Source organism: Zeus faber (genome assembly GCF_960531495.2).
Source record: "Zeus faber genome assembly, chromosome: 18".
NCBI classification, from domain to species: domain Eukaryota; kingdom Metazoa; phylum Chordata; class Actinopteri; order Zeiformes; family Zeidae; genus Zeus; species Zeus faber.
This window is the reverse complement of record NC_137210.1, coordinates 30,931,230-30,957,265: the sequence shown is the minus strand read 5'-3', so window position 1 is coordinate 30,957,265 and position 26,036 is coordinate 30,931,230. Positions and strand designations below refer to the sequence as shown.

At 47.6% G+C, this 26,036-nt stretch overlaps 1 protein-coding gene across 5 annotated transcripts in view; it reads right to left on the bottom strand.

Annotated features, from left to right (window-relative positions):
• Positions 1 to 6,493: 6,493 nt before the first annotated feature.
• dnajc10 (DnaJ (Hsp40) homolog, subfamily C, member 10) overlaps positions 6,494 to 26,036 on the bottom strand; it is a 36,582-nt gene continuing 17,039 nt past the window's right edge. For all 5 annotated transcript variants that reach the window (XM_080018550.1, XM_080018548.1, XM_080018552.1 and 2 more), the window contains exons 16-25: positions 23,398 to 23,514; positions 22,952 to 23,053; positions 22,796 to 22,856; positions 22,342 to 22,436; positions 22,099 to 22,232; positions 10,433 to 10,486; positions 9,641 to 9,788; positions 9,096 to 9,218; positions 8,750 to 8,848; positions 6,494 to 7,129 (exon numbers count right to left, since the gene is read on the bottom strand). In XM_080018550.1, the coding sequence (XP_079874676.1) occupies positions 7,118 to 7,129; positions 8,750 to 8,848; positions 9,096 to 9,218; positions 9,641 to 9,788; positions 10,433 to 10,486; positions 22,099 to 22,232; positions 22,342 to 22,436; positions 22,796 to 22,856; positions 22,952 to 23,053; positions 23,398 to 23,514 (945 nt within the window). In that variant the 3' untranslated portion in view covers positions 6,494 to 7,117. The remainder of the gene's footprint in view (positions 7,130 to 8,749; positions 8,849 to 9,095; positions 9,219 to 9,640; positions 9,789 to 10,432; positions 10,487 to 22,098; positions 22,233 to 22,341; positions 22,437 to 22,795; positions 22,857 to 22,951; positions 23,054 to 23,397; positions 23,515 to 26,036) is intronic.

Below are 26,036 nucleotides of genomic sequence, written 5' to 3'. Positions count from 1 at the left end.
CATAATGCAGTAATTAAATTGAATAATATAGAATAAAATAAAATAAAGAACTCAAGATAATGCAAAGTGGGGGTACAAAATTGAAATAAAGGGAATAGACTTATGTATATGGGATAGACTTATGTATATACAGATATGTGCATTAAAGTGGCATGTGAATAAATTGAGGTAGTGTGTGTGGAGATATACAGCACAGTATACAACAGAACAGCAATACAGCACAGTATGTAATAACCCAGAACAGTGATACAGTATTCAGTACAGTATGCTACATACAGTACAATATGCTACATACAGTACAGTATGCTACATACAGTGCAGTATGCTACATACAGTACAGTATGCTACAAACAGTACAGTATGCTACAAACAGTACAGTATGCTACATACAGTACAGTATGCTACAAACACTACAGTATGCTACAAACAGTACAGTATGCTACATACAGTGCAGTATGCTACAAACAGTGCAGTATGCTACATACAGTACAGTATGCTACAAACAGTACAGTATGCTACATACAGTACAGTATGCTACATACAGTGCAGTATGCTACAAACACTACAGTATGCTACAAACAGTACAGTATGCTACATACAGTACAATATGCTACATACAGTACAGTATGCTACAAACAGTGCAGTATGCTACATACAGTGCAGTATGCTACATACAGTACAGTATGCTACATACAGTACAGTATGCTACATACAGTACAGTATGCTACATACAGTACAGTATGCTACAAACAGTACAGTATGCTACATACAGTACAGTATGCTACAAACAGTACAGTATGCTACATACAGTACAGTATGCTACATACAGTGCAGTATGCTACATACAGTACAGTATGCTACATACAGTACAGTATGCTACAAACAGTACAGTATGCTACATACAGTACAGTATGCTACATACAGTGCAGTATGCTACAAACACTACAGTATGCTACAAACAGTACAGTATGCTACATACAGTACAATATGCTACATACAGTACAGTAAGATAGTGGAGCCTATGTGTGTGGCTCAGTGAGGAGCCCTGGTGAGGTCAGCGTTGACAGTTCTTATGTCTTGATGTAGAAACTCTGTCTTAGTCTCTGTTCTCGCTGTGTGGCTGTGGAGGCAGCCAGCATGTGCAGCATGAGCGTGTGTAAGTCCTGCAGGGAGGGGAGGGTAGTTGCAGTGGTACGTTGGTCTGAAGGCACCACCAACCAGGGGCCATGCAAGGGCCATTTAGGGGCCATGCAGAGGCCATGCAGGGGCTATGCAGGGGCTATGTAGGGGAAATTCAGGGGCCATTCAGGGGCCATGTAGGGGCCATGCAAGTACCATGTAGGGGCCATGTAGGGGCTATGCAGGGGCCATGTAGGGGCCATGCAGGGGCCATGTAGGGGCCATGCAGGGGCCATGTAGGGGCCATGCAGGGGCCATGCAGTGGGCAACCAGGGGCCATGCAGGGTCCATGTCACCCATATGTTTTCATGTGTTCTTAATTTGACACCTGATGTGGTCACCATCTGTTTTGTACTGAATATTTAATTTAGACACAAAGCGTGAAGTGTCAAAGTGACTGCTCCTTTAAGGAGGATGGGAGGAAGGAGGAAAGAAAGAAAGAAAGAAAGAAAGAAAGAAAGAAAGAGGAGGGAAGGAAGGAAGGAGGAGGGAAGGAAGGAAGGAAGGAAGAGGAAGGAGGAGGAATAATGGAAGGAGGGAAGGAAGGAAGAAGGAAGGAAGGAGGGAGGATGGGGGAAGGAAGAAGGAAGGAGGAGGAAGGAAGGAAGGAAGGGGAAAGGAGGAGGAAGGAATGAAGGAAGGAGGGAAGAAGGGAGGAAGGGGGAAGGAGGAAGGAAGGGGGAAGGAAGGAAGAGGTAAGGAAGAAGAAAGGGGGAAGGAAGGAAGGAAGGAAGGAAGGAAGGAAGGAAGGAAGGAAGGAGGAGGAAGGAGGAGGAAGGAGGAGGAAGGAAGAGGGAAGGGTGGGTAGAAGGGGGGAGGGAGGAAGACAGAAGAAGGAAGGGAGAGGGAAGAAGGGAAGGGAGGAAAAAAGGAGGAAGAAGGAGGGAGGGGGAGGAAGGGGTAAGGAAGGAGGAAGGAAGGAAGAAGGAAGAAGGAATGTAGGAAGGAGGGGGGAAGGAAGAAATAGGAGAAGGAAGGAAGGAAGGAAGGAAGGAAGGAGTAATGAAGGAGGAGGGAAGGAAGGGAGGGAGGAAGGAAGGAAGGAAGGGAGGAGGGAAGAAGGAAGGAGGAGGAAGGAAGGAAGGAGAAAGGAGGAGGAAGGAAGGAAGGAAGAAGGAAGGAGGAGGAACAAAGGAGGAGGGAAGGAAGGGAGGAAGGAGGGGGGATGAAGGAAGGAAGAAAGGAGGAACAAAGGAGGAGGGAAGGAAGGGAGGAAGGAGGAGGGAAGAAGGAAGGAAGAAGGAAGGAGGAGGAAGGAAGGAGGAAGGAAGGAGGAGGATGGAAGAAGGAAGGAAGGAAGAAAGGAGGAACAAAGGAGGAGGGAAGGAAGGCAGGAAGGAGGAAGGAGAGAAGAAGGAAGGAGGAGGAAGGGAGGAAGAAGGAAGGAGGAAGGAAGGAGGAGGATGGAGGAGGAATAATGGCAGGATGGAAGGAAGTAAGAAGGAAGGGGGAAGGAAGGAATGAGGGAGGAAGGAGGAGGAAGGAAGAGGAAGGAGGGAAGGAAGGAAGGAGGAAGAGAGAGGGAGGAAGGAGGAGGAAGGAAGAGAGAGGGAGGAAGGAAGAAGGAAGGAGGAGGAAGGAAGAGAGAGGGAGGAAGGAAGGAGGAAGGAGGAGGAAGGAAGAGAGAGGGATGAAGGAAGAAAGGAGGAAGAGGAAGAGAGAGGGCTCTCAAGGCCTCCTGGTGGTAGGGTACCCAGCCTGGTAATCCATTTGGCTTCTGCTTCTGCTTCTACTCCTCCTCCTCCTCCTCCTCCTCCTCCTCCTCCTCCTGGTCGTCCATTGGGTGTTGTAATCTAGAATTGAGAACCTCATTCTGCTTCCTTGGTGTTCTACCAAGGTGCTTGCTCGCAGCTTATTGGTCGTCCTTTGGTGTCTCATGTTGGCGGCTGATGCGTTGCCATAGAGAGTTGTTGGTTCTCCCACAGAGCTGATTCTGCAGGAGCTACATTTGATTCCCTGCCCTCATACGTATCTTGGACCACTCTTACACTTTCCACCCCCTCATGCAGTACCACACTTCCTCTCTCGGCACCGTATCATATCATCATCATCATCATCAGGTCTCTTGCTCAGCGACGGAGGCGACACCATGCGTAGAGCCAATCAGTTTCACCAATCTTCTCCATTTGGGTGGGTCCAGTGCTAGGGACTCAGCTTCAACAAGCGACAGGTCCATTTGGTGTAGGTCCCTGGGGACGGCATCAATCCATCGGGTGCGGGGGGCACCGCGGGGGCGTTTCCAGCCGGCAGCTTTAGGTTGGAAGTGGAGGATAGTGTGAGTAGGGTGATCCGAGGGGAGCCTTTTGACATGGCTATGCCAGCGCATCCGACGCTGTGCTGCCAGGTGGGTCGCAGGGGGCTGTTGGGTGCGTTCCCGCAGCATGATGTTGGAAACCCTATCTTGCCATTTTATCCCCTCTACTGAACGCAGTGCTCTGGTGTCAAAGCCATCGATTCTGGCAGCCAGGGTCTTGTTGAGAGGCCAGGTTTCTGCTTTGTAGAGGAGGATGGAGAGGACTAAGGTGTTATAAATCCTTAGTTTGGTCCCTCTTGATATGGAGTGGTGTCTCCACAGCGGCTTCCAAAGTGTTTTCATGGCACTGGCTGCCAGGGCACGTCTCCGGTGTATTTCTGGTGAAATGTTGCCATCGTTGGTGATGATGGACCCGAGGTAGGTGAAGGAGGTCACAAATTAAGTGATGGTTCCTCTCCGGAAACCATCACCTTACCGTGGTGGAGAGGTTTGTGCGTCCCCGTGACCCTGGGGGCTATGTTGTCTGGAGCCTTGTGCTCCTGGTAGGGTTTCCCATGGCAAACTGGTCTCAGGCGAGGGGCCTGACGAAGAATGGTTCAGGGCAGGCCAGCAGGCCCTAAAGGGGGCAGCCCCCCCAGCTGGCTATCTGGCAGTGGGCTAACAACCTACTCCAGAGAACCTCTCCTTGTTACGAAACCAATCAATCTATCATACAGTTTTTCTAAATCCACAAAGACGCAGTGCAACTCCCTCTGGCCTTCCCTGTAATTTTCCATTAGCATTCTTAAAGCAAACATTGCATCTGTAGTACTAGTAGTAGTACCCTAACCCTAACCCTTTCCTGGCATGAAACCATACTGCTGCTCGTTGATCCCCACCTCTCCTCTTAACCAAGCCTCCACTAGCCTTTCCCATAGCTTCATGCTGTGGCTGATCAACTTTATTCCCCTGTAGTTACTACAGCTCTGTACGTCTCCCTTCTTCTTGAAGATGGTACCAGTACACTTCTTCTCTACTCCTCTGGCATCCTCTCCCTTTCCAGGGTGGTGTTAAACAGTCATATTAGGAACGCCACCGCCATCTCACCTAAACATTTCCATGCTTCCCCAGGTTTGTCATCTGGGCCAACTGCCTTTCCACTCTTCATCTTCTTTAATGCTGTTCTCACCTCATCCTTGCTCATTTGCTGCACTTCTTGATCCACTATCCCCACATCATCCACTCTTCTCTCCCTGTGATTTCCTTCATTCATCAACTCCTCAAAGTACTCCTTCCACCTTCTCAACACTCTCCCCTCACAGGTCAGCACATTCCCATCATTATCCTTCATCACCCTAACCTGCTGTACATCCTTCCCAGCTTGGCCCCTTTGTCTTGCCAATTGGTATAAGTCCTTTACTCCTTCCTTACTGTCCAACCTCTCACAACTCTTCATACGCCTTTTTCCTTTGTCACTTCTCTCTTCGCCTTGCGCCGCATCAGCTTGTACTCCTGTCTACTTTCTTCATCTCTCTGACTTTCCCATTTCCTCTTCACCAACCTCTTCTGCTCTATGGTCTCCTGTACTTCCTCATTCCTCCACCAAGAGTCCTTGTCTCCCCTCCTCTTCTCACATGATACACCGAGTACCTTTTTGCCCGTCTCCCTCACCACTTCTGCAGTTGTTTCCCAGTCATCTGGTAACCGTTCATTCCCACCTATTGCCTGCCTTGCCTCTTCCCTAAATTGCATGCGACACTCCTTTTTCCACTTCTACCATTTTATCTTTGGCTCTTCTTTCACTCTTTTCCTCTACTTGGCCTCCAGAGTCACCCTACAGACCTCCATCCGATGCTGCCTAGCAACACACTCCCCTACCACCACTTTGCAGTCACTAATCTCTTTCAGGTTGCACTCCTGCATAAGATGTATTCCACCTGTGTTCACTTTCCTCCACTCTTGTATTTCACCCTGTGTTCCTCCCTCTTCTTGAAATACGTATTCACAACAGTCAATTCCATCCTTTTGTTGAAATCCACCACCACGTGTCCTTCCACCTTCCTCTCCTTGACACCATACCTACCCATCACCTTCTCGTCACCTATGTCTCTGGTCCCTTGGCCAACATGCCCATTGAGATCTGCTGCATCAACCACTCTCTCCCTTGGGGACGCTCTCCACCACTACATCCAACTCACTAAAGAATTCTTATTTCTCTTCCATCTCACACCCAACTTGGGGAGCGTACACACTGACCACATTCATTATCACCCCATCAATGTCCAGCTTCATACTCATCACTCTGTCCCACACTCTGGTCACCTCCAAAACACTCTTGACATATTCTTCCTTCAAGACCATCTCTACCCCGTTTCTCCTGCCATCCAGTCCATGGTAGAACAGTTTGTACCTGGCTGTGATACTCCTGGCCCTACTCCTTCCACCTGGTCTCTTGTACACATAGTACATCTACCTTCCTTCTCTCCAACATGTCAGCCAGCTCTCTCTCTTCATAGTGCCAATGTTCAAAGTTCTTACTATCAACTCTACTACCCTTCTTCCTCTCCTGCTGTCTTCCTCTTCTCCTTCTCCTTCTTCCGACAGTAGCATCATTTCCACTGGCACCCTATTGGCTAACGGCACCAGAGGTGGTCGTTGTTAACCCGGGCCTCCACCGATCCGGTTTGGAAATCAGATTTGTTGTCATCATGTTTGATTTGCATGGTTTTTACGCGGGATGTCCTTCCTGACGCAACCCTCTCTATTAATCCAGGCTTGGGACCGGCACTGATGATGCACTGGCTTGTGCACTCCCAGTGGCAAGATCAAACTATATATAATACAAACTACACTATATAAAGAATATAAAGTGTTTATAAACTAAACTATCTATAACATAAACTCAACTACATATAAAATGTATAAAAACTAAACAACATATAATATCAACTAAATTATATCTAAATGAAATGTCTATAAACGTAACTATATATAATACAAACGGCATATAAAATTAACTATATACAGTATGTACTAGTTGACAGTAGAAACTCGCACTAATAAAATATGGAATAGGTTTAACATTTTTAATTCTGTCAAAAATATCAACATGATAAAACCTTTAATGAAAGACCAGTAACGTACGCGTGTTTGTGTGTGTACCAGTGTTTACGTCACAGAGTAAATACATCCACTGGGGAGTGTATGTGTGTAGTATGTAGTCTATACCATGTAGCACATAGTACATTTGTACATAGAACATAACATGTAGTATGTAGTCTTTACCATGTAGAACATAGAACATAATGTGTAGTATGTAGTCTATACCATGTAGTACATAGAATAAAACATGTAGTATGTAGTCTATACCATGTAGTACATAGTACGTAGAACATACTGTGTAGGGTGTAGTTTATACCATGTAGTACATAGTACAGAGAACATAACGTGTAGTGTGTAGTATGTAATATGTAGTCTATACCATGTAGTACATAGAACATACCATGTAGTGTGTAGTATATACCATGTAGTACATAGTACATAACGTGTAGTGTCTAGTCCACATTTTTGTCCGTCTCCATGGAGACTGGCCAGAGACAGAGCTTCAGATCTTTGATTGTTCAGTGATGTCTGTGTGCAGCCATTTTGTTTTTCAGTTTCTTCATCTGAGGATTGTTCCTCTTGCTTCCACTTCCTGTTTCTTTCTCATAGTTCATCCTAGAAATAAAACAGAGAAAGAACCTTCAGGTTTCTATGTACACATGGAGCAACACGGAGGACAGAGCAACACCGAGGACAGAGCAACGAGGAGGACAGAGCAATATGGAGGACAGCACCACGGACCGCAGAAAAGGGAGGACACAGCAACACAAAGGACAGAACAACATGAAGGAAGGAACATGGAGGACAGAGCAACACAGAGGGCAGAGCAACACAAAGGACAGAACATGGGGGACAGAACAACACAGAGGACAGAGCAACACGGAGGACAGAGCAACACGGAGGACAGAGCAACACGGAGGACAGAGCAACACGGAGGACAGAGCAACAAGGAGGACCGAGCAACAAGGAGGACAGAACAGGGAGGAGGACAGAGCAACAAGGAGGACCGAGCAACAAGGAGGACAGAGCAATATGGAAGACAGAGCAACACAGACCGCGGAAATGGGAGGACAGAGCAATACAAAGGACAGAACATGGAGGTCAGAGGAACACAGAGGACGGAACAGGGAGGGCAGAGCAGGGAAGACAGAGCAACACGGAGGACACGGCAACACAAAGGACAGAGCAACACAGAGTACAGAGCAACACAGAGTACAGAGCAGGGAAGACAGAGCAACACGGAGGACACGGCAACACTGAGGACAGAGCAACACGGAGGACAGAGCAACACGGAGGGCAGAGCAGGGAGGACAGAGCAACACGGCAGACACGGCAACACTGAGGACACAGCAACACGGAGGACAGAACAACACGGAGGACAGAGCAACACGGGAGGACAGAGCAACACGGGAGGACAGAACAGGGAGGAGGACAGAACAGGGAAGAGGACAAAGCAGGGAGGAGGACAGAGCAGGGAGGAGGACAGAGCAGGGAGGAGGACAGAGAGACACGAAGGACAGAGCAATATGGAGGACAGAGCAACACGGACCGCAGAAAAGGGAGGACAGAGCAATACAAAGGACAGAACAGCATGAAGGACAGAACACGGAGGACAGAGGAACACAGAGGACAGAACAGGGAGGGCAGAGCAACACGGAGGACAGAGCAACACGAAGGACAGAGGAACACAGAGGACGGAATAGGGAGGGCAGAGCAACACGGAGGACAGAGCAACGCGGCGGACACGGCAACACGGAGGACATAGCAACAAGGAGGACAGAGCAACCCGGAGGACAGAGCAACACTAGGGACAGAGCAACACGGAGGACAGAACAGTGAGTAGGACAGAACAGGGAGGAGGAAAGAACAGGGAGGAGGACAGAACAACAAGGAGGACAGAGCAACAAGGAGGACAGAGCAACAAGCAGGACAGAGCAACAAGGAGGACAGAGCAACACAAAGGACAGAACAACACGAAGGACAGAGCAATATGGAGGACAGAGCAACACGGATCGCAGAAAAGGGAGGACAGAACAACATGAAGGACAGAACATGGAGGACAGAGCAACACGGAGGGCAGAGCAACACGGAGAGCAGAGCAGGGAGTACAATGCAACACGAAGGACAGAGCGACAGGAAGGACAGAGCAACACGAGGGACAGAGCAAGATGGAGGACAGGGCATGGGAGACAGCCACTGGGAGGACAGAGCAACACGGATTGAATCCCATCTTACTTTTCCTTTCTTGTGTAACCGTGGCGACAGCTGTTGAAGCCGCTCGCGGAGCGTCTTGGCGATGACACCAGCGTCACGGCTCTCCACGTGTTCCCCGCCCTGATCCCACAGCACAGGAAGTCACAACTACTACTTCCTGTTAAATACTCATCTAGTACTATCAGTATCATTATCAGATATCAGTAGTACTATCAGTATTATTATCATCAGATATCAATAGTATTATCAGTAGTACTATGAGTATTATCAGTATTATTATCAGATATCAGTAGTACTATCAGTATTATAATCAGATATCAGTAGTACTATCAGATATTAGTAGTACCATCAGTAGTACCGTCCATACCATGCTGGTGCTGAGCTTGGGGTAGAACCTCACGGAGGGGTACGCAGCTACTCCAGCCGACTGACACGTGTTGGGGTGTGCCTGGCAGTCCAGCTTCCCCGCCCGGACCACGCCCTCCAGGACCTGCCACAAGGAAGTGTTACCATGGTAACAGAGATAGAATCACTCCTGTGGCTCCACAGTGAGGGCACCAGGGAGCGTCCTGACCAGGTCAACCACCAACTGATCCTTCTAAATGAAAGAGCCCACCCCCAGGCACCTCCTCCTATTCCCCCCGGCACCTCCTCCTATTCCCCCCGGCACCTCCTCCTATTCCCCCCGGCACCTCCTCCTATTCCCAGCCCAGCAGTTTAGGAACCATTCCTTTCACTACTTGATCCATTTTAAATCAATTTTATTCCTTTTTATTGCATTTTAGTCAATTTTATCTTATTCTATGCTATCTTATTTTATTTATTCTATTTTATTCTATTATAATCTATTCTACTTTGTTATGGTTTATTTTATTCTATTTTATATTATTTGATTCTATTTTATTTTCTCACCTTCGCCAGGACTTCGAACTCAGGAGCGAAGTTGTGACACGGTCGACACCAGGGAGCGTAGAAGTCCAGCACCCAGTGATCAGAACCAGACAGAACCAAGGACCTGAAGGACTCTGGACTCAGGTCCACAGACACCCTGGGAAGGGTGCTGAGAGACAGACAGGCAGACGGACAGTTCAACTAGCAGCATCCTGTCAGACGTTGCCGTGGAAACGTAACGTCAAACATAAGCTTTTAATGTTTGTTTTCATTTTACAGGATGTCACCAAGTCCATCCATCACTCACTCATCCATCCATCACTCACCCCTCCATCAGGCCAAGCCTCCTCCATCATCCATCGATCAGGCCATCCCTCCCTCACCCATCCCTCCATCCATCCATCATCTATCCATCAGGCCATCCCTCCATCATCCATCCATCGCTCCCTCCCTCATCCATCCCTCCATCCATCATCCATCCATCACTCCCTCCCTCATCCATCTCTCCATCCATCGATCAGGCCATCCCTCCATCATCCATCCATCGCTCCCTCCCTCATCCATCCCTCCATCATCCATCCATCCATCACTCCCTCCCTCATCCATCCCTCCATCATCCATCCATCCATCACTCCCTCCCTCATCCATCCCTCCATCCATCATCTATCCATCAGGCCATCCCTCCATCATCCATCCATTGATCAGGCCATCCCTCCATCATCCATCCATTGATCAGGCCATCCCTCCTCCACCCATCTATCCCTCCTCCACCCATCTATCCCTCACTCCAGCCATCCATAGATCAAGTCTCACCTGAGGATCCAAAGTCTGAGAGACTGAGCGTCTCTATGCCAGCCGTTATAGGTCCTGGAGAGACAGACAGGGAGATAGTGAGACAGGGAGAGAAGGACAGAACCCTAACCCTAACCGAGTACTACACCAATGCGGTACTACACTACTGTACTATGGTACTACACTACTGTACTACAATAATGTTCTACACTACTGTACTACAGTACTGGACTACATTACTACAATATTGTTCTACACTACTGTACTACGGTACTAAACTACTGGACTACATTACTACAATGTTCTACACTACTATACTACACTACTGGACTACATAACTAAAATACTGTACTACACTACAATACTACGGTACTCCACTACTGGACTACATTACTAAAATACTGTACTACACTATTGTACTACATTACTATCGTACGCCAATACTTCACTATTGTGCTACAGTACTACACTACTGGACTACATTACTACACTGCTGGACGACATAACTACAATACAGTACAACACAACAGTACTGTACTACACGATTGTACTACAGTACTAAACAACTGTACTAAAGTACTACATTACTACAATAATGTACTACACTACATTACTACGGTACTACGATACTGCACTACAGTAAATTACAACGGGACTACACTACTGTAGTATGGCACTACACTACTGTACTACATGACTATGGTACTACACTACAGTAATATACTACACTATTGTACTAAATTACTGTACTACACTACTACGGTAATACAATACTGTACTACACTACACTGCTGTGGTACTACGGTACGACACTACAGGTACTTCTCACTTAACGACCGAGTTCCATTCCTAGGACCAGGTCATTAATCTAATTGGTCGATAAGCGAGTACCTGTGTTATTTCACGGTAAGGGGGCGTGGCTGGTATAGTATATATAGTGTATACAGTATATATAGTGTATATAGTATCTTCTGCTTTTGGCTGCTCCTGTTAGGGGTCGCCACAGTGGATCGTCTGCCTCCAATACCTTCTGTTCTGGGCATCTACCTCCCTTACACCAACCCAGGCCTCGAACGATCCGGGATGGAAATCAGATTTGTTGTCCGCATGTGGATACAGTATATATAGTATATACAGTATAGTATATAAAAGGTGAGATGCTTGGCATTATACACAGTGTACACAGGGTAGATCGAACACGCTTCACTATGCCCGTGAATTGCTAATATATTGGAATGACGCAACTGGGGGTTTTGTGTACTTTCCAACACACGCGCGGGATGCCAGATGCAGTGATTTGCAGAGCACCGGGGTCTCCCCCAACAGTCACCGCAGGAGACGGAGAGACCGCAGACGGAAGCGAGGGCGCAGAGCCGGTGTGCTAACTCGGCTTAAGAAGAACCCTCACAGACCACCACTCCCCAGCCTCTTTGTCTCCAACGCCAGGTCTCTTAACAACAAGATGGACGAACTAAGACTTTATTATCACAATCAGCCATCCAGGAAAGTTGTGTTCTGGTAATCAGTGAGACTTGGCTTCATCCTGGAATTCCTGATGCTGCTATCGAGCTAGCGGGCCGGGCTACTCACTTCAGTGGCAGAACCAAGGCCTCAGGTAAACAATGCTGGGGAGGCTTGGTTGTTTTTACGAACAATCTCTGGGCTACGGATGCTACTGTTACTGAAACACTGCTCACCAGACCTAGAAATGATGGTAGTTAAATGAAGACCCTACCATCTCCCAAGAGAGTTTTCCATGGTATTTATTACAGCCATGTACTTAGTCCGGAGGCTAAAGCTAACGTAGCACTGGGCTCCTTGCTAAATGCTATCAGCAAGCAACAGAACTCAACTCTCTATTTTTTTTTTTTTTTTTTTTTTTTTTTTTTTAAATCGTGGCCGGTGACTTTAATCATGCCAATTTAAAGAAAGTACTTCCAAGGTTTGTGCAACACGTTAAATGCCCAACTCATGGGGAGAACACTAGACTGTGTCTATTCTAATATTCTAATATACACCCCCCCTCCCCCCGTTGGACAGTCAGACCACCAGTCATTGTTGTTAATTCCAGCCTACATCCCCATCAGCAGAAAGCAGAGACCCACTTCCAGAATTATGAAAACTTGTGGAGTTTATTTTATGACCAGGACTGTACACTGCAGCAGTACTCATTTACATCGGATGTTGTGTGGAGTGTGTCACCATTAACAAGCACATCCGTGTCTTTCCGAACAGAAAACCACGGATGACTAAGGAGGTTCAGCGTCAGGCTGGCTCACAAATCTGACAACAAAGAACTATACAGTGCTGCCAGGCACAACCTTAAGCGGGGCATTAGTTCAGCCAAAATGTCACCCATGTGGCAGGAAATACAGCACTTAAACTTCAGGGGCAGCAGGGACCCACCGACAGCTGCAAATACATTGCTGGCAGAGGAGCTCAACCACATTTTTGCCCGATTCGAGAGAGGTCCGGATGAAAGAACCTCTCTCCAACTGGACCCTGCTGACCAGCCATTTACCCTCTAGCTGGAGGAGGAACAGCGGGCCCTGAGAACTGTTAATGCCAGGAAGGCTGCTGGCCCGGAAGAGATCCCAGGCAGGGTGCTCTGGGACTGTGCTCACCAGCTCACGGGGGTATTTACAGACATTTTTTTAACCTTTCCTTAGCACACACCACCGTGCCTGCCTGCCTGCCTGCCTGAAAACCACTCCCATCATCCCGGTGCCCAAGCAGACAAACGTCATCTTCCTCCCTAATCACTGGTCCTAGGTCACCTTAAATGCCCCCCCCTCACTCAACCCTCACCAGCATGCATATGGGGCCAAAAGATCTACAGAGGATGCCATAAACACTGTCCTCCATGCTGCACTACAACACCTAGAAGAGAAGGGATCATATTTCAGGGTGCTTTTTATTGATTACAGCTCATCTTTTAATACCATCCTACCCAGCAAGCTGGACCTTGGCCTCAGCAGTCGTCGAGACTTGGATCCTACACCTCGACGACCCTGAGCCTCAGCACAGGAGCACCGCAAGGTTGTATGCTCAGTCTGCCCTTCTACACCCTGTACATTCACGACTGCTTGCCTCATCACCCCGCAGATATGATCATAAAATTTGAGGACGATACAACTGTGGTGGGGCTCATCTCAAATGGGAACGAGGTCGCCTATAGAGATGAGGTGCATAGACTGTATGAGTGGTGTGCCCACAACAACCTCTCTCTGAACATTAATAAAACAAAAGGAAATCATCACTGATTTCAGGCGACTTAGTTTTAAGTTTCTGGGGGTCAACATTGGTGTGGATCTAAAATGGACTGAACTCTGTTGCAGTTGTAAAAAAGGCTCAACAGAGACTTTACTTCCTCAGAACACTGAGGAAGGTCCATCTATCTGCAAAACTAATGCAGTCTTTCTTCTGCTGTTTAGTGTGTGAGCGGGCGAGAGCTCGTAGGGTGTATTGATGTGTCTAGTGCAGCATACTAGAGAGATGTTGCTTGTAGAGATGCATGTGACTCCCCTCACTTAGTTCTTCCCGCTGACCAACCCAGTCTTGGGTAAAGGAAGCCGAATGCGTTAGTCTTCCGAGGTCAGTACATAGCCTCTCCATCGCCAAGACTTCTGCAGTGCCTCCGCGTGGCCACACACGGTAACTGGGTATCGCGAGGTCCCAGGCCAAACTGTAGGAGATCTCGGAGCAGCAGTGGGCCCCAGAGGCAAGGCGCGCAGGCCCACCGGTGTGGACAAGCCCTAGCGTCTGCCAACCACTGTCCCAGCTATGGGTTAAATAGCATGGGCAGATGGGGCTCATAGCCTTGGACGGCAACCCGTCTAGGAGAAGGACACTCTGAACTAAAACCGGGACTGCGAAGAGTTGCGCCCCACAGTCCGCTATCAGCATAGTAAAGCCAACCATGGAGTACAAAGTCATCCCAAATCCTATACTTTCAGCGGCGGGAGTCCGCAGGAACATCGCGGCGGACGGTGGTGCTGGTCCTCCTTCTGGTGGGCACCATGACGACAGGACCTCAAACCCTTGGAGTGTCCCAGGGAGGGTCCTGTCCGATCACAGCACCCCGTCCAATGCACTCATGCGCTGTCGGAGACCATTCCGCGAGGTTGATTGAGCTAGCACACTGTGCTGAGGAATGGGGAGTGGAGATCCTGGGGATCCAAGAACACAGAAGAGTGCACACTGATGACCTGATCGTGTACCGCAGAGTGGAGAGATGCACGTTCATCTCTGCATCAGCGTGGCGAAACGAGGCCCAGGCCGCAACAGGCGGCGTCGGGTTAATGCTGAGTTCTCGAGTGCGAAAGGCTCTTCGTCGTGTTTACCACCACACAGACAGGATCCTGATCGCAGAGTTTTCGGGCAATCCAGTAACAACAGTCATAGTCGTGCACTCACCCACCAACGTGGCACCATCTGACGTGGTGGTGGAGTTCTTTGAGGACCTAGTAACAGCGGTCCGAGACGTCCCAGCACACAACTTCCTGGCAATCCTTGGGGACTTGGACGCAAGGCTTGGACCAGAGGACGCACCCTTCCCTTACCACGACGCTACCAACCGCAACGGCACCTACCTCACTGCCTTCCTCATGGAACACAAGCTGCAGGCGGCCAAACACGATCTTCCGGAAGAGAACAGGCAAGAGATGGACCTTCCGAGATCGAGCCACGGGTACGCTTCGACAGTTGGATTACATCCTAGTTAGGAAGAGGTGGAGGAACTCCATCATGAATGCAGAACCATACTCCACATTCAGTTCCGTGGGCTCAGACCACCGCGTGGTCTCCATGCGGGTGAGACTGAGCCTCAGGGTCCCTAAACCAAGTCCTAAGATCTGGCGGGACTGGAAAGCGTTCTCAAACGACCCTGGCCTTCAAACCAGGTACACGGAGGAGGTGAGGAAGCATTTCCAGCAGCTGGACAAAGGAGTGGAGTCCAGCAACGAATACATGCGTTTCATTGCTGCGAACGAGGAGGCGACCAAAATATGTGTGCCCATGATGGAGAGAGTCAGATCCTCCCGGCGATCGAAACACCCTGAGGTAGTAGCGGCGCGAGGGTATGTTGAGGAAGCCCGCCTCAACTATGATCGGTACCAACAGTGGAGAGACGTAAGGAGCTGAATGAAGCCAAACAGCTTCTCTTCAACACCTAGGGGAGGAGCTGTTGGGGGGATGGTAGCTCACGAGGTAGAGCTGGTCATCTAGTAATCTAATGGTTGCTGGGTCGATCCCAGGCTCTTCCTGCTAGCATGCTGTAGTGTCCTTGAGCAAGACACTTAACCCCTCATTGCTCCTGATGGCTGAGTCCGTCGGTGTTAATAATAATAATTGTAAGTCGCTTTGGATAAAAGCGTCTGCTAAATGTAATGTAAGCTACGTGTAAGCTACATGTAAGAAAGTGCAGAGAGTGAAGGCAGCGCAAGGTGGACAGAGATATGGGGAGGCCTGGAGGGTAATCAATGAAATGACCGGGAGGAAGAGGACCAAGGAGGGACAGGTCGACGGACACAGCCCTGAGGAGAGGGTGACAACCTGGGCCAGGCACTTCCAGTTTATCAAACACAGGATAAGATGTAAATTCCTTTGTGCAAGCACATACCTAAGAGTGTCGTGATGAATGGTAGAAAGTCTTGATGTCATCTTGTCCTCTTGGTGGTGAATGGTGGGATCTGGATACGCATCATCAGTAGTGTATCCCTCGATCTTGGGATGTTTCGGCCTCTACACTATACACCCTCCCCAAGGTGGCCAGCTGCAGGCTGATCGGACCTGAGCTTGCGTGAATCCAGACTCGTCACGAGAAAGAAAGCCATAGTGATGGCAGACTTCTCGAGGGACTATGCATGGCAGGGGCGTCCTACTCCCTGAGTCAAAAGCTGACTGCATACCTACTGGTTTGCTACTTTGGGGCCCAACAGGGGTCTTTCCTCCTCATAAAAAGCCACTGGCTGCTCCTTTCGGCTGCCTCTGATGCAGCTTTGATGGCTGAGCGCTGGTTCTGGCCTCTAACTCCCAGGTCAGCGAACAGTCTGGTGGTAGATCTTGCCACAAACCGTCTGCATCCCACCTCCACTGGGCGGACCTCAGCGTTCCAGCCACGGTGTTGTGCTTCAGCAGCGAGCCCGGCGTAGCGTAGGTGTTTTCGCTCATAAGCCTCATCCACTGCGTCCTCCCAGAGTACCGTGAGTTTGATGATGTACACCTTCTTCAGAGAAGGAGACCACAGCACCAGGTCAGGTCTCAGGGTAGTTGTAGCAATCTCTGGAGGAAAAACCAGCTGTTGGCCAATGCCAGCCAGCATCTTCCAGTCACGGGCTAAGCGTAGCTGGCCTCGCTCAGATGGTGTAGAGCAGCTTCTGGTTACATTACATTACATTACATTTAGCAGACGCTTTTATCCAAAGCGACTTACAATTGTTCAAACACCGACGGACGCAGCCATCAGGAGCAATTAGGGGTTAAGTGTCTTGCTCAAGGACACTACAGCATGCTAGCAGGAAGAGCCTGGGATCGAACCAGTAACCTTTAGATCACTAGACCACCAGCTCTACCGCCTGAGCTACCATCCCCAACCTTAGCCCCCTCACGGACAAAGATAGTTGCCCGTTGTTGGTTGGATGCTGGTGGTGGTAGGGAGTTGGTGGCAGTTCGTTTGTCCTCCAGAGTGGGTACAAGGACCTTCAGGACTTTGTTGTGACACCACGTATAACGTCCTTGGGTGAGACTGGTTTTACACCCTGTAAGATTGTGTCTGAGGGTGGCTGGCATAGAACATAGGGCACACCCCGGGTCTTCACCAAACCACTGGTGAAGGTTGACTGGTGTTGGAAGGACGTCGTATGTAGCTCTGATGGAGAAGCTCAACTGTCTCGCTTCCATGGCCCACATGTCTTTCCAGCTGATCTTCCTCCTCTCCACACTGTCCCATCTTGTCCACTGTCCTTGTCTGCCAAGAGAGACTGCCTTGGCCCATCGTGCAGCATCCTCCTGGTGACGTACTTCCTCCACCACCATCTTCCTCTGTTCTCGTGCTGTGGCCTTACTCTACGCTGGGGGGGTGGCTGTTAGCCCAAAGCCTCCTCTTCCTTGCTGAACACGGCCCACAATGTCAGCATGTTTGAGGGCTGCTGTTGCCTCCTCCACTGCTTTGGCTGGTCTCCATTTGCGGCCAGTGGTTAAGGTTGGTGCATTGTTGCTCACCACTATGTCTCTGGATTCATTCAGTGTCATCTGGAGTCTTGTTTTTGCACACTTGAACTCCTCTGTGAGACTGGTGAGGAGCAGCTTGAGGATGCTGTCTCCGTAGAGGCCTATGGTGGTAAGGCATCGTGGAACTCCAAGCCACTTCTTGATGTATCCTGTGACTGTTCTTTCCAACTTCTCTACAGTTGAGATTGGTACCTCATAAACTGCGAGGGGCCACAACATCCGGGGTAGGAGTCCAAACTGCAAGCACCAGGCCTTTAGCTTCCCAGGCAGTTGGGTGCTGTCAATGGACTGTAGGCCACTGCTGATGTCCTTAGGCAGTTGTTGCACCTGGTCTTTGCCCTTCAGGCTTGCATCATACCACCTCCCAAGGCTTTTTACAGGCTGCTCAGACACTGTTGGGATTGGGTCTTCTCCGATAAAGAATTTCAGGTCAGAGAGCACTCCCTTCACAATTGAGATGCTTCGTGACTTGGATGGGTTGATATTCATACGGGCCCACCTGATGTTCTCTTCCCAGAGGCTGCTGGGAGAGACTGCGGAAGCAGTGGAGGAACATGTGCCAACAGTCCTCCAAGACCTGGGAATTGATGATGGTCCCTTCAAGGCTGGGGAGGTCGCCAGGGCAAAAAAACACAGTGAAAGTGGGGAAAAGTGCCGGTCCAGATGGTCTACCCCCAGAGGTCCTGAAGAAATGTGATCTCGACGATATCTTTCTAGATTTCTGCAACCTTGCTCTGTTGCACAATCGGCAGCCTATGTGGTCTCTATCGAACATCATCCCAGTGCCCAACGCTGGAGATCTCTCGAAACCTGGACAACTACCGAGGCATTAGCCTGACATGTATCCCTGCAAAGATCTACAATCGCATGATACTGAACAGGATAAGACCTGCCATCGACCCTCATTTGAGGGAGAACCAGAACGGCTTTCGGGAGGGGAGAACAACAACAGCCCAGATCTTGGCACTCAGGAGAATAATGGAGGAGGTGAGGAAGGACAACCTGACTGCAGTTCTGTGCTTCATTGATTTCAAAAAGGCTTTTGACTCGATCCACAGAGGCATGATGGTGAAAATCCTTAAGGCGTATGGAATTCCTCCCAAACTACTCCGAGCAATAGAGACCATGTACGCAGGAACAAGGGCCAAGGTGATGACCCCAGATGGCAACAGCGAGGAGTTTGACATCCTAGCTGGCGTTATGCAAGGGGACACACTAGCCCCCTTCCTCTTCATCATAGTCCTCGATTACGCACTCAGGAAGGCAATCAGCGGGCGAGAGCGGGAACTTGGCTTCGCGCTAACACCAAGGAGGTCAAGACGACATCCCGCAGTGGTCCTCACAGACCTTGATTATGCGGATGACATCAGTCTGCTCTCCAATAATGTGGAACAAGCACAAGAACTACTGAAAAGGGTAGAGCTGGAGTGCGCCAAAGTAGGCCTGAGGCTAAACGCCAAGAAAACTGAGGTCATCACCTATAAGGTTCCACCAGAACATCAACCTCTGACTACAGCAGGAGGAACTGTGCTGAAAGAAGTCGATGACTTCAAGTACCTGGGTTCATGGGTCAACTCAACTGAGCAAGATCTGAAAGTGAGGAAGGCACCTGCATGGAGGGCCCTGAACGGCATGTCCAGTGTATGGAACTCCAACCTCCCCCGCCAAATCAAACTCAGCTTCTTCTATGCGACAGTAGAGTCCGTTCTCCTCTATGGCAGTGAATGCTGGTCCCTGAAGCCAACCCTAGAGAAGTCCCTGGACGGGTGCTACACCAAGATGTTGCGTGTAGTGCTTAACATCAGCAAGAGTACACATGTAACCAACAGAATTCTGTACGAGGGAATACCAAGAGTGAGCAAGAAGATTGCTGTAATGAGAATGAGACTAGCAGGACACTGCCAAAGACACCAGGAGCTGCCAGCCAGCAAACTGGTACTGTGGGAGCCAACACATGGGCACCGGTCACGAGGACGTCCCACTTTAACATATGTGGATGTACTCAAGAATGATGCGGGGGAACAAAGCACCAACGAGCTGGCCAGATGTATGGAGAACCGGGATGACTGGAAACAACGATGGAAGGCTCGTCTGAGGACGACCTAGAGGGGAGGTTTGGTAGAAAGCATACAGACTTACTGCGTAACTGTTTGGTTTGGGAACTGTTCAGCAGCTGACAGAGCAGCTCTCCAGGGGGTGATAAAAACTGCCCAGGGTTAGGGTTAGAGTCTCCCCCTGCCCCCTCTGGAGGACATTTACCAGTCCAGATGCTGCAGCAGGACCTGTAACATTGTGAAAGACATTACACACCCTTGTCACTAAAGACCGGTACTGCCAGATTCAGGAACAACTTTTATCCAACAGCAATAGTTGAACTGAACTCTGTCTCCCCTCTGCCAACGCCCCCTGTGACATCATAACAAATCAGCGTCACTATAGACGGAATGCCATAGCCACTTTTTTAATCTGCCATAAGCCACTTTATATTCATACTTGTCTTTTTATATTGTTTTATAGTGTAATATTGTTTTATATTGTGTGTGGGGTGTGGGTCATGTGGAGGGAGGGTGGGAGAGAGTGTACATTTATGTAAATGTGAATCTATGGGTGGGTTTTTTTGGGGAGGGAGGGAGTGTAAAAGCATGTGAATGCTTGCAGTTCATTTGAATGGAGAGACACCGTAATATCGTTGTATGTGCCACATGCAATGACAATAAAGGCATTCTGATTCTGAGTCCCTTAAAGACTGATCAGAGAGCTGGTCGTAAGTCTGAACGCTGGTTAAACAGGTTGTTAAGTGAGGAGTACCTGTACTGTACTACATTACTACGGTACTACAATACTGAACTACACTACTGTACTACACTACTGTACTTCATTACTACACTATTGTACTCCAGTACTTTACTACACTATTGTACTACACTACACTGCTGTGGCACTACACTACTGTACTACGGTAATACAATACTGTACTACACTAATGTAATACACTACACTACTGTACTTTATTACTACACCACTGTACTACATTACTTTAGTACTACACTACTGTACCATGGTACTGTTAAACTGTACTACACTACAATACTGTATTACACTACTGTACTACACAAAGTAATACAGTAAAACCAAATAGTAGTAAGTTCCCTATCTAAAAAAATATAGCCCTACAGGATAAGAAAACCTGAAAGAAAATAACATAGCTCCTGTTTGTTATGATGTCTCTAAGGAAGGTGTTTAAAACCTTCGTCACCACCACCACCTGTAAGTACATGTTGTGTCATGTAGCTGAACCCTCTAAGGATGGTGTCAGTCCAGTCGCATTCGGCTGTTCAATGTGAATACTGGACGTGGGGGGGGGGCGGTGATGGGGTGCCCGCGGTCGGTGCCACAACAGTGTTTTTATTTAATTTGACGTCTCCTTAAGGAAGGAAACAAGTGTGTATGGAAGAGTGTGGAAGGAAGGCGTGTCATGGGGACCCTTTCTCCGTCACTCCCTGTCCATACGTTGTGTAGAAAATTATGTTCCCCGCCCCCAAAATTTTTTATTTGGAGGAACGGGGCACGAAGAGCCTTGTTATATTCACACATACAAGAATATATTTATGATTCCCCTTTTTTAAGATTCCTCATTGAAATGTTATCCCTGTGCATCAAGATTATATCTGTTTTATTCTTTTATTATAATAAAAACTGACAGACACAAAAAAATAAAAAATTACAGCATGACTTGAAGAATCTCAGTCAACTGATGGTTGGACTCGTCCACTCAATGGGCAGCCCTAGTTATATTAAATGTTACTTAACTTACTGGTAAATTGGTTGCTTGCCTTTTTTTGTGCATTTTAAATCTCATAATAGAAAAAAATTGAGGCTCCAGCTTAAGCTGTGAGCTCCTGCCACTTGAATGTAATAAATTTTTTCCGCCATTTAAATTTGCACCTCCGAGGTCGTGTGTGGGGTGGGGGGGGGGTCTCACCATGCTCGGCTCTTAATGTTATTACCAAAGTCAGATGTTTCTGGATGGTATTTAAGGATCCTCCTTTGATTCTGTCTTGTATTCATGTCCAAACAGTAGCCCCTGATGCGTGTACAGACTGTAGCAGCGTCCTGACTCTGTGAGGCTCATCTGGAGAAATCTTAATCCTTCAACATCCAATATCCTCATATCACACACGCCTACGCCAAAGTATATGAGGCGACCCATTTTAGCATTATTTTTTATCCGTCCAAAGGAACAACGCCAGCCACCATTGATTTTAAAAGACGCAGACACGGCTCTCTGCAGCACTCAAGCAGGAAGTTATGCTGCATTCACGGGAACTCAGAAAACATCGCTATCGGCCAGATTGTTATTTTAAACGATATATGTTAAAATCGGTATCGGCCCAGAATTTCACAATCATCCCTACGCTGAAATGAATGAACTCATAACAACAACAAGAAATGTGTACGTGAAGGCGTCAGGACGCTGAGGACTGTGGGAGTAGAGTCGCAGTTCAGGATACGCCCGCACGCCTTCAGCTTGGCAGAAGGACTGGTGCTTCTGACAGTCCACCGACCCCACCAGCACCAGGTCCGACACCAGCTGGACAGAGAGAGAGACAGGTGAGAGACAGACAGCGAGACAGGGGAGGGACAGACAGACAGACAGGGGACGGACAGACAGACAGACAGGGGAGGAACAGACAGGTTACCCTGGCCATGCGTCTCCATTCTGGCAACAGAGCTTGACATGGACCACACCACGGAGCGTAGAAGTCGACAGCCCAGACCTGCTGCGCAGAGCGACCTGCAACGTACACAGCTGTTTACACACCTGTCTCACTGCTTACACAACCACCTCACTGGTTATACACCTGTCTGACTGGTTTCAATTGTCTGTGGTGCACACCTGCTAGTGGGATTGCATCCCAGTATAACTTATAAATGGCAGTGATGAGATGTTTTGTTGTGACGGTAGAAGAACACTTTGATGTAGAGTTAGGAAGGTACGGTTAGAAAAGTGTAAAAACTGTCTCTCTCCTGGAGAAGTGTGGGCGGGGTAGCATGCTAGTAATAACACTTTGATGTAGCACAGCTCCATGTGAACGCCATTAGCTGCAGATTCATTCATATACTTATATCAGACTTCATCAGCGTGAGAATAACCTTTAACTTTCTCTGTAAAGATAACGGGATCCAAGTCCACCACCGACGGATTGACCAGATCCTGCAGAGAGATGGACATTTATTGATTAATTAACTGTCTCACTCATTAACCTCATTCTATGTTGTGTAACATTCAAAGTAGCATGTAGCTGCTACCTGTATGAAGTCCAGGATTCCCGCTGCAGAGTGTTGACCTTCATACTCATGAACTGACGAGCGGTTGAAGATCACTGTTGTCGGATAGGCCTGAATATTATACTAGTACACAGAGTACACAGTTTTATACTAGTACACAGAGTACACCGCTTTATACTCGTACGCAGAGTACACAGTTTTATACTCGTACACAGAGTATACAGCATTATACGAGTACACAGAGTACACACCATTATACGAGTACACAGAGTACACACCATTATACTAGTACACAGACTACACAGCATTATACAAGTAAACAGTGTACAATTATTATACTAATACACAGAGTAAACTTCATTATACTAGAACGCAGAATGGCTGATTAGAGACAGATGTACTAGATCAGGGTTCTAGAGAATAGTACAGCCCGGTAGAGGTAGACTGACTAGATGGTACAGTCTTACCATAGAGCACAGCTGCTGGTGGATGGTACAGTCTAGCGTTCCAAACCTCATCTGCCCAGCCAGTTGGATCGAAGCTTTTCTGAGTTCTGGAAGTAGAGCTCTGCACGGAGGACACCACTGTACAAGGAAAATACACTTCAATTCATGCCTCAACTATTCCACATACTGTGTGTGTGTGTGTGTGTGTGTGTGTGTGTGTGTGTGTGTGTATATATATATATATATATATATATATATATATATATATATATATATATATATATATATATATATATATATATATATATAGTGAGGGAAAAACGATTACGATCAACTATTTTGAATAAGGACAAAGGCCTCTACCTCCAAAAGGGGGTTTGAAAACATTTGTGTCTGTCCCCCCAGGAACCCCCCAGAGTTCATGTAAAGAGAAATGTTTTGCTCCTACAATGTCAATTCTAATATGAAAGAATTAGATCATACGTAGCCTGTTTACCTTCGATAGAGATGGGAGACACCTTGAAGTGCATTGTCATGCAACCCCCATTCTGCCTGGTCAAGTTTGCAAGTACCTGTTATTTCTCTTGTCTTGGAAGGGGGGGGCACCCAGGAAGACAGTTGGGGGGGTGGGCGCAGACCTGTTGGAGACCTCTGACGCAAACCACACCCTGTTCTCCTGTATAAAGCCTCCTGTCTTTCTCTGTGATAGTTGATTGATCCGAGCACTGCTTTGGAGCAGTGCTGAATCTCTCTCTTTATTCTGCAGAATATGTAATCTTGGGTATTCTCAGTTTTGTCTTCTTGTAGCGGGCAGATTAACCTCACCGATCATTGCGGAAGAATTTCCTTCAATATATATATATATATATATATATATATATATATATACACACACACACACACACACACACACACACACATACATATATATATACACATACATATATATACACACACACACAGTATATATGTAATAATAATATATTAGTCAATAATATACAACAGCATATAATAATAACAGTAAATATATAACACATTATAATAATATATAACAGTATATCTATTAGATATACTGTTATATATATCATCATATATCCTGCTATATATCACCATTATACACTACTCACAAAAAGTAAGGGATATTTGGCTTTCAGGTGAAATTTATGGAAAATGTAAAAAGTTCACGCTACAGTGATATTATATCATGAAAGTAGAGCATTTGAGTAGAAGCATGCAATGGTGATTTCCTCATCTCAAACAATTTATTGAAAACAAAAGCCAACAACAGTGGTGGGTTTACCACAACAACAAATGTCAATGTCTCAATAACTTGTCATGTGCCCTTGAGCATCAATTACAGCTTGACAAGGACGTCTCATGCTGTTCACAAGTCGACTTATTGTCTACTGAGGCCTGGCCCCCCACTCTTCTTGAAGGGGGCCCTCAGGTCATTGAGGTTTTGGGGTACAGAGTTACGAGCCTCTACACGGCCACTCAGCTGATCCCATAGGTTTTCTATGGGATTCAGGTCTGGAGAAAGTGCAGGCCACTCCATTTGAGGTGCCGCAGTCTCCAGCAGCCGTTCCCTAATGATGCCACCTCCATGAGCTGGAGCGTTGTCGTCCATGAAGATAAAATGAGGCCTGTGTTGTTCATGCAGGGGCACAATGACTGGATTAATGATGTTATTCAGGTAGTATGGGCAGTGTAGGGCAGTTCTGTATAGACTAGACACACCTGCCCACACTGTAACACCACCACCAACAAAGGCTCGTCTGGTGACAACAGTGGCCGATGCATAGTGCTCTCCTTGAAGTCTCCAACATCAGCGGCCATCATTTCTGCTAACGTGAATCGACTTTCATCAGAGAACAGCACTGAGGCCCCTGGTCCCTCGTCCAGCGTCAACGCTGCCTGGCCCATGCAAGACGATGATGCCTGTGCCTGGTGGTGTGGTCAGGTACCCTTGCAGGTGGTCTAGCACACAGACCACGCCGATGTAAATGGTTTCGAATGGTCTGACATGACACTTGGTGCCTCTCACCTCCCTTAAATGTGCCTGGAGTTGAGTGGCATCATCATCCGGAGACTCTTTCAGTCTCTGTATCTCTGTTGCAACCTGCTGATGACACTCTGTGACACTAAGCTTAGTGGCCACTTCCTTCTGAGAACATCCTGTTTGAAGCCTCACAATGGTGAGGTACTGTTGATCAGTTGTTAGGTGTCGTCTTGGTCTCATGATGCAAAAATGTGAACAGCATGATGAAGAGGACTGTTTAAATACCAATTCTAATTGAACCAGGAAATGTATTGGTCCACTCATGGATCAAACACCTGTTGTGAATTTTGCCGTTCAGCTCCTTGTTAGAGAACAGCAAGTTGTGCAAAAAGTACTGAAACATTTAACAGTTGGACATGTGCATAAAAGTTTAGAGAAGGTCAAATTAAGTTCACCTGTAAAGGTTATAGGGCATTTTAGGTTCATCCTGAAATTTCACCCGAAAGCTGAATATCCCAAACTTTTTGTGAGTAGTGTATACAGTATATACTGTTATATATTATTATTATTATTATTATTATTATTATTTTATACATAGTGTTATATATTATATGAGGCAGCAGGCGAACAGTCTGTTGTTGAAGTATAAAAATGGGCGTGG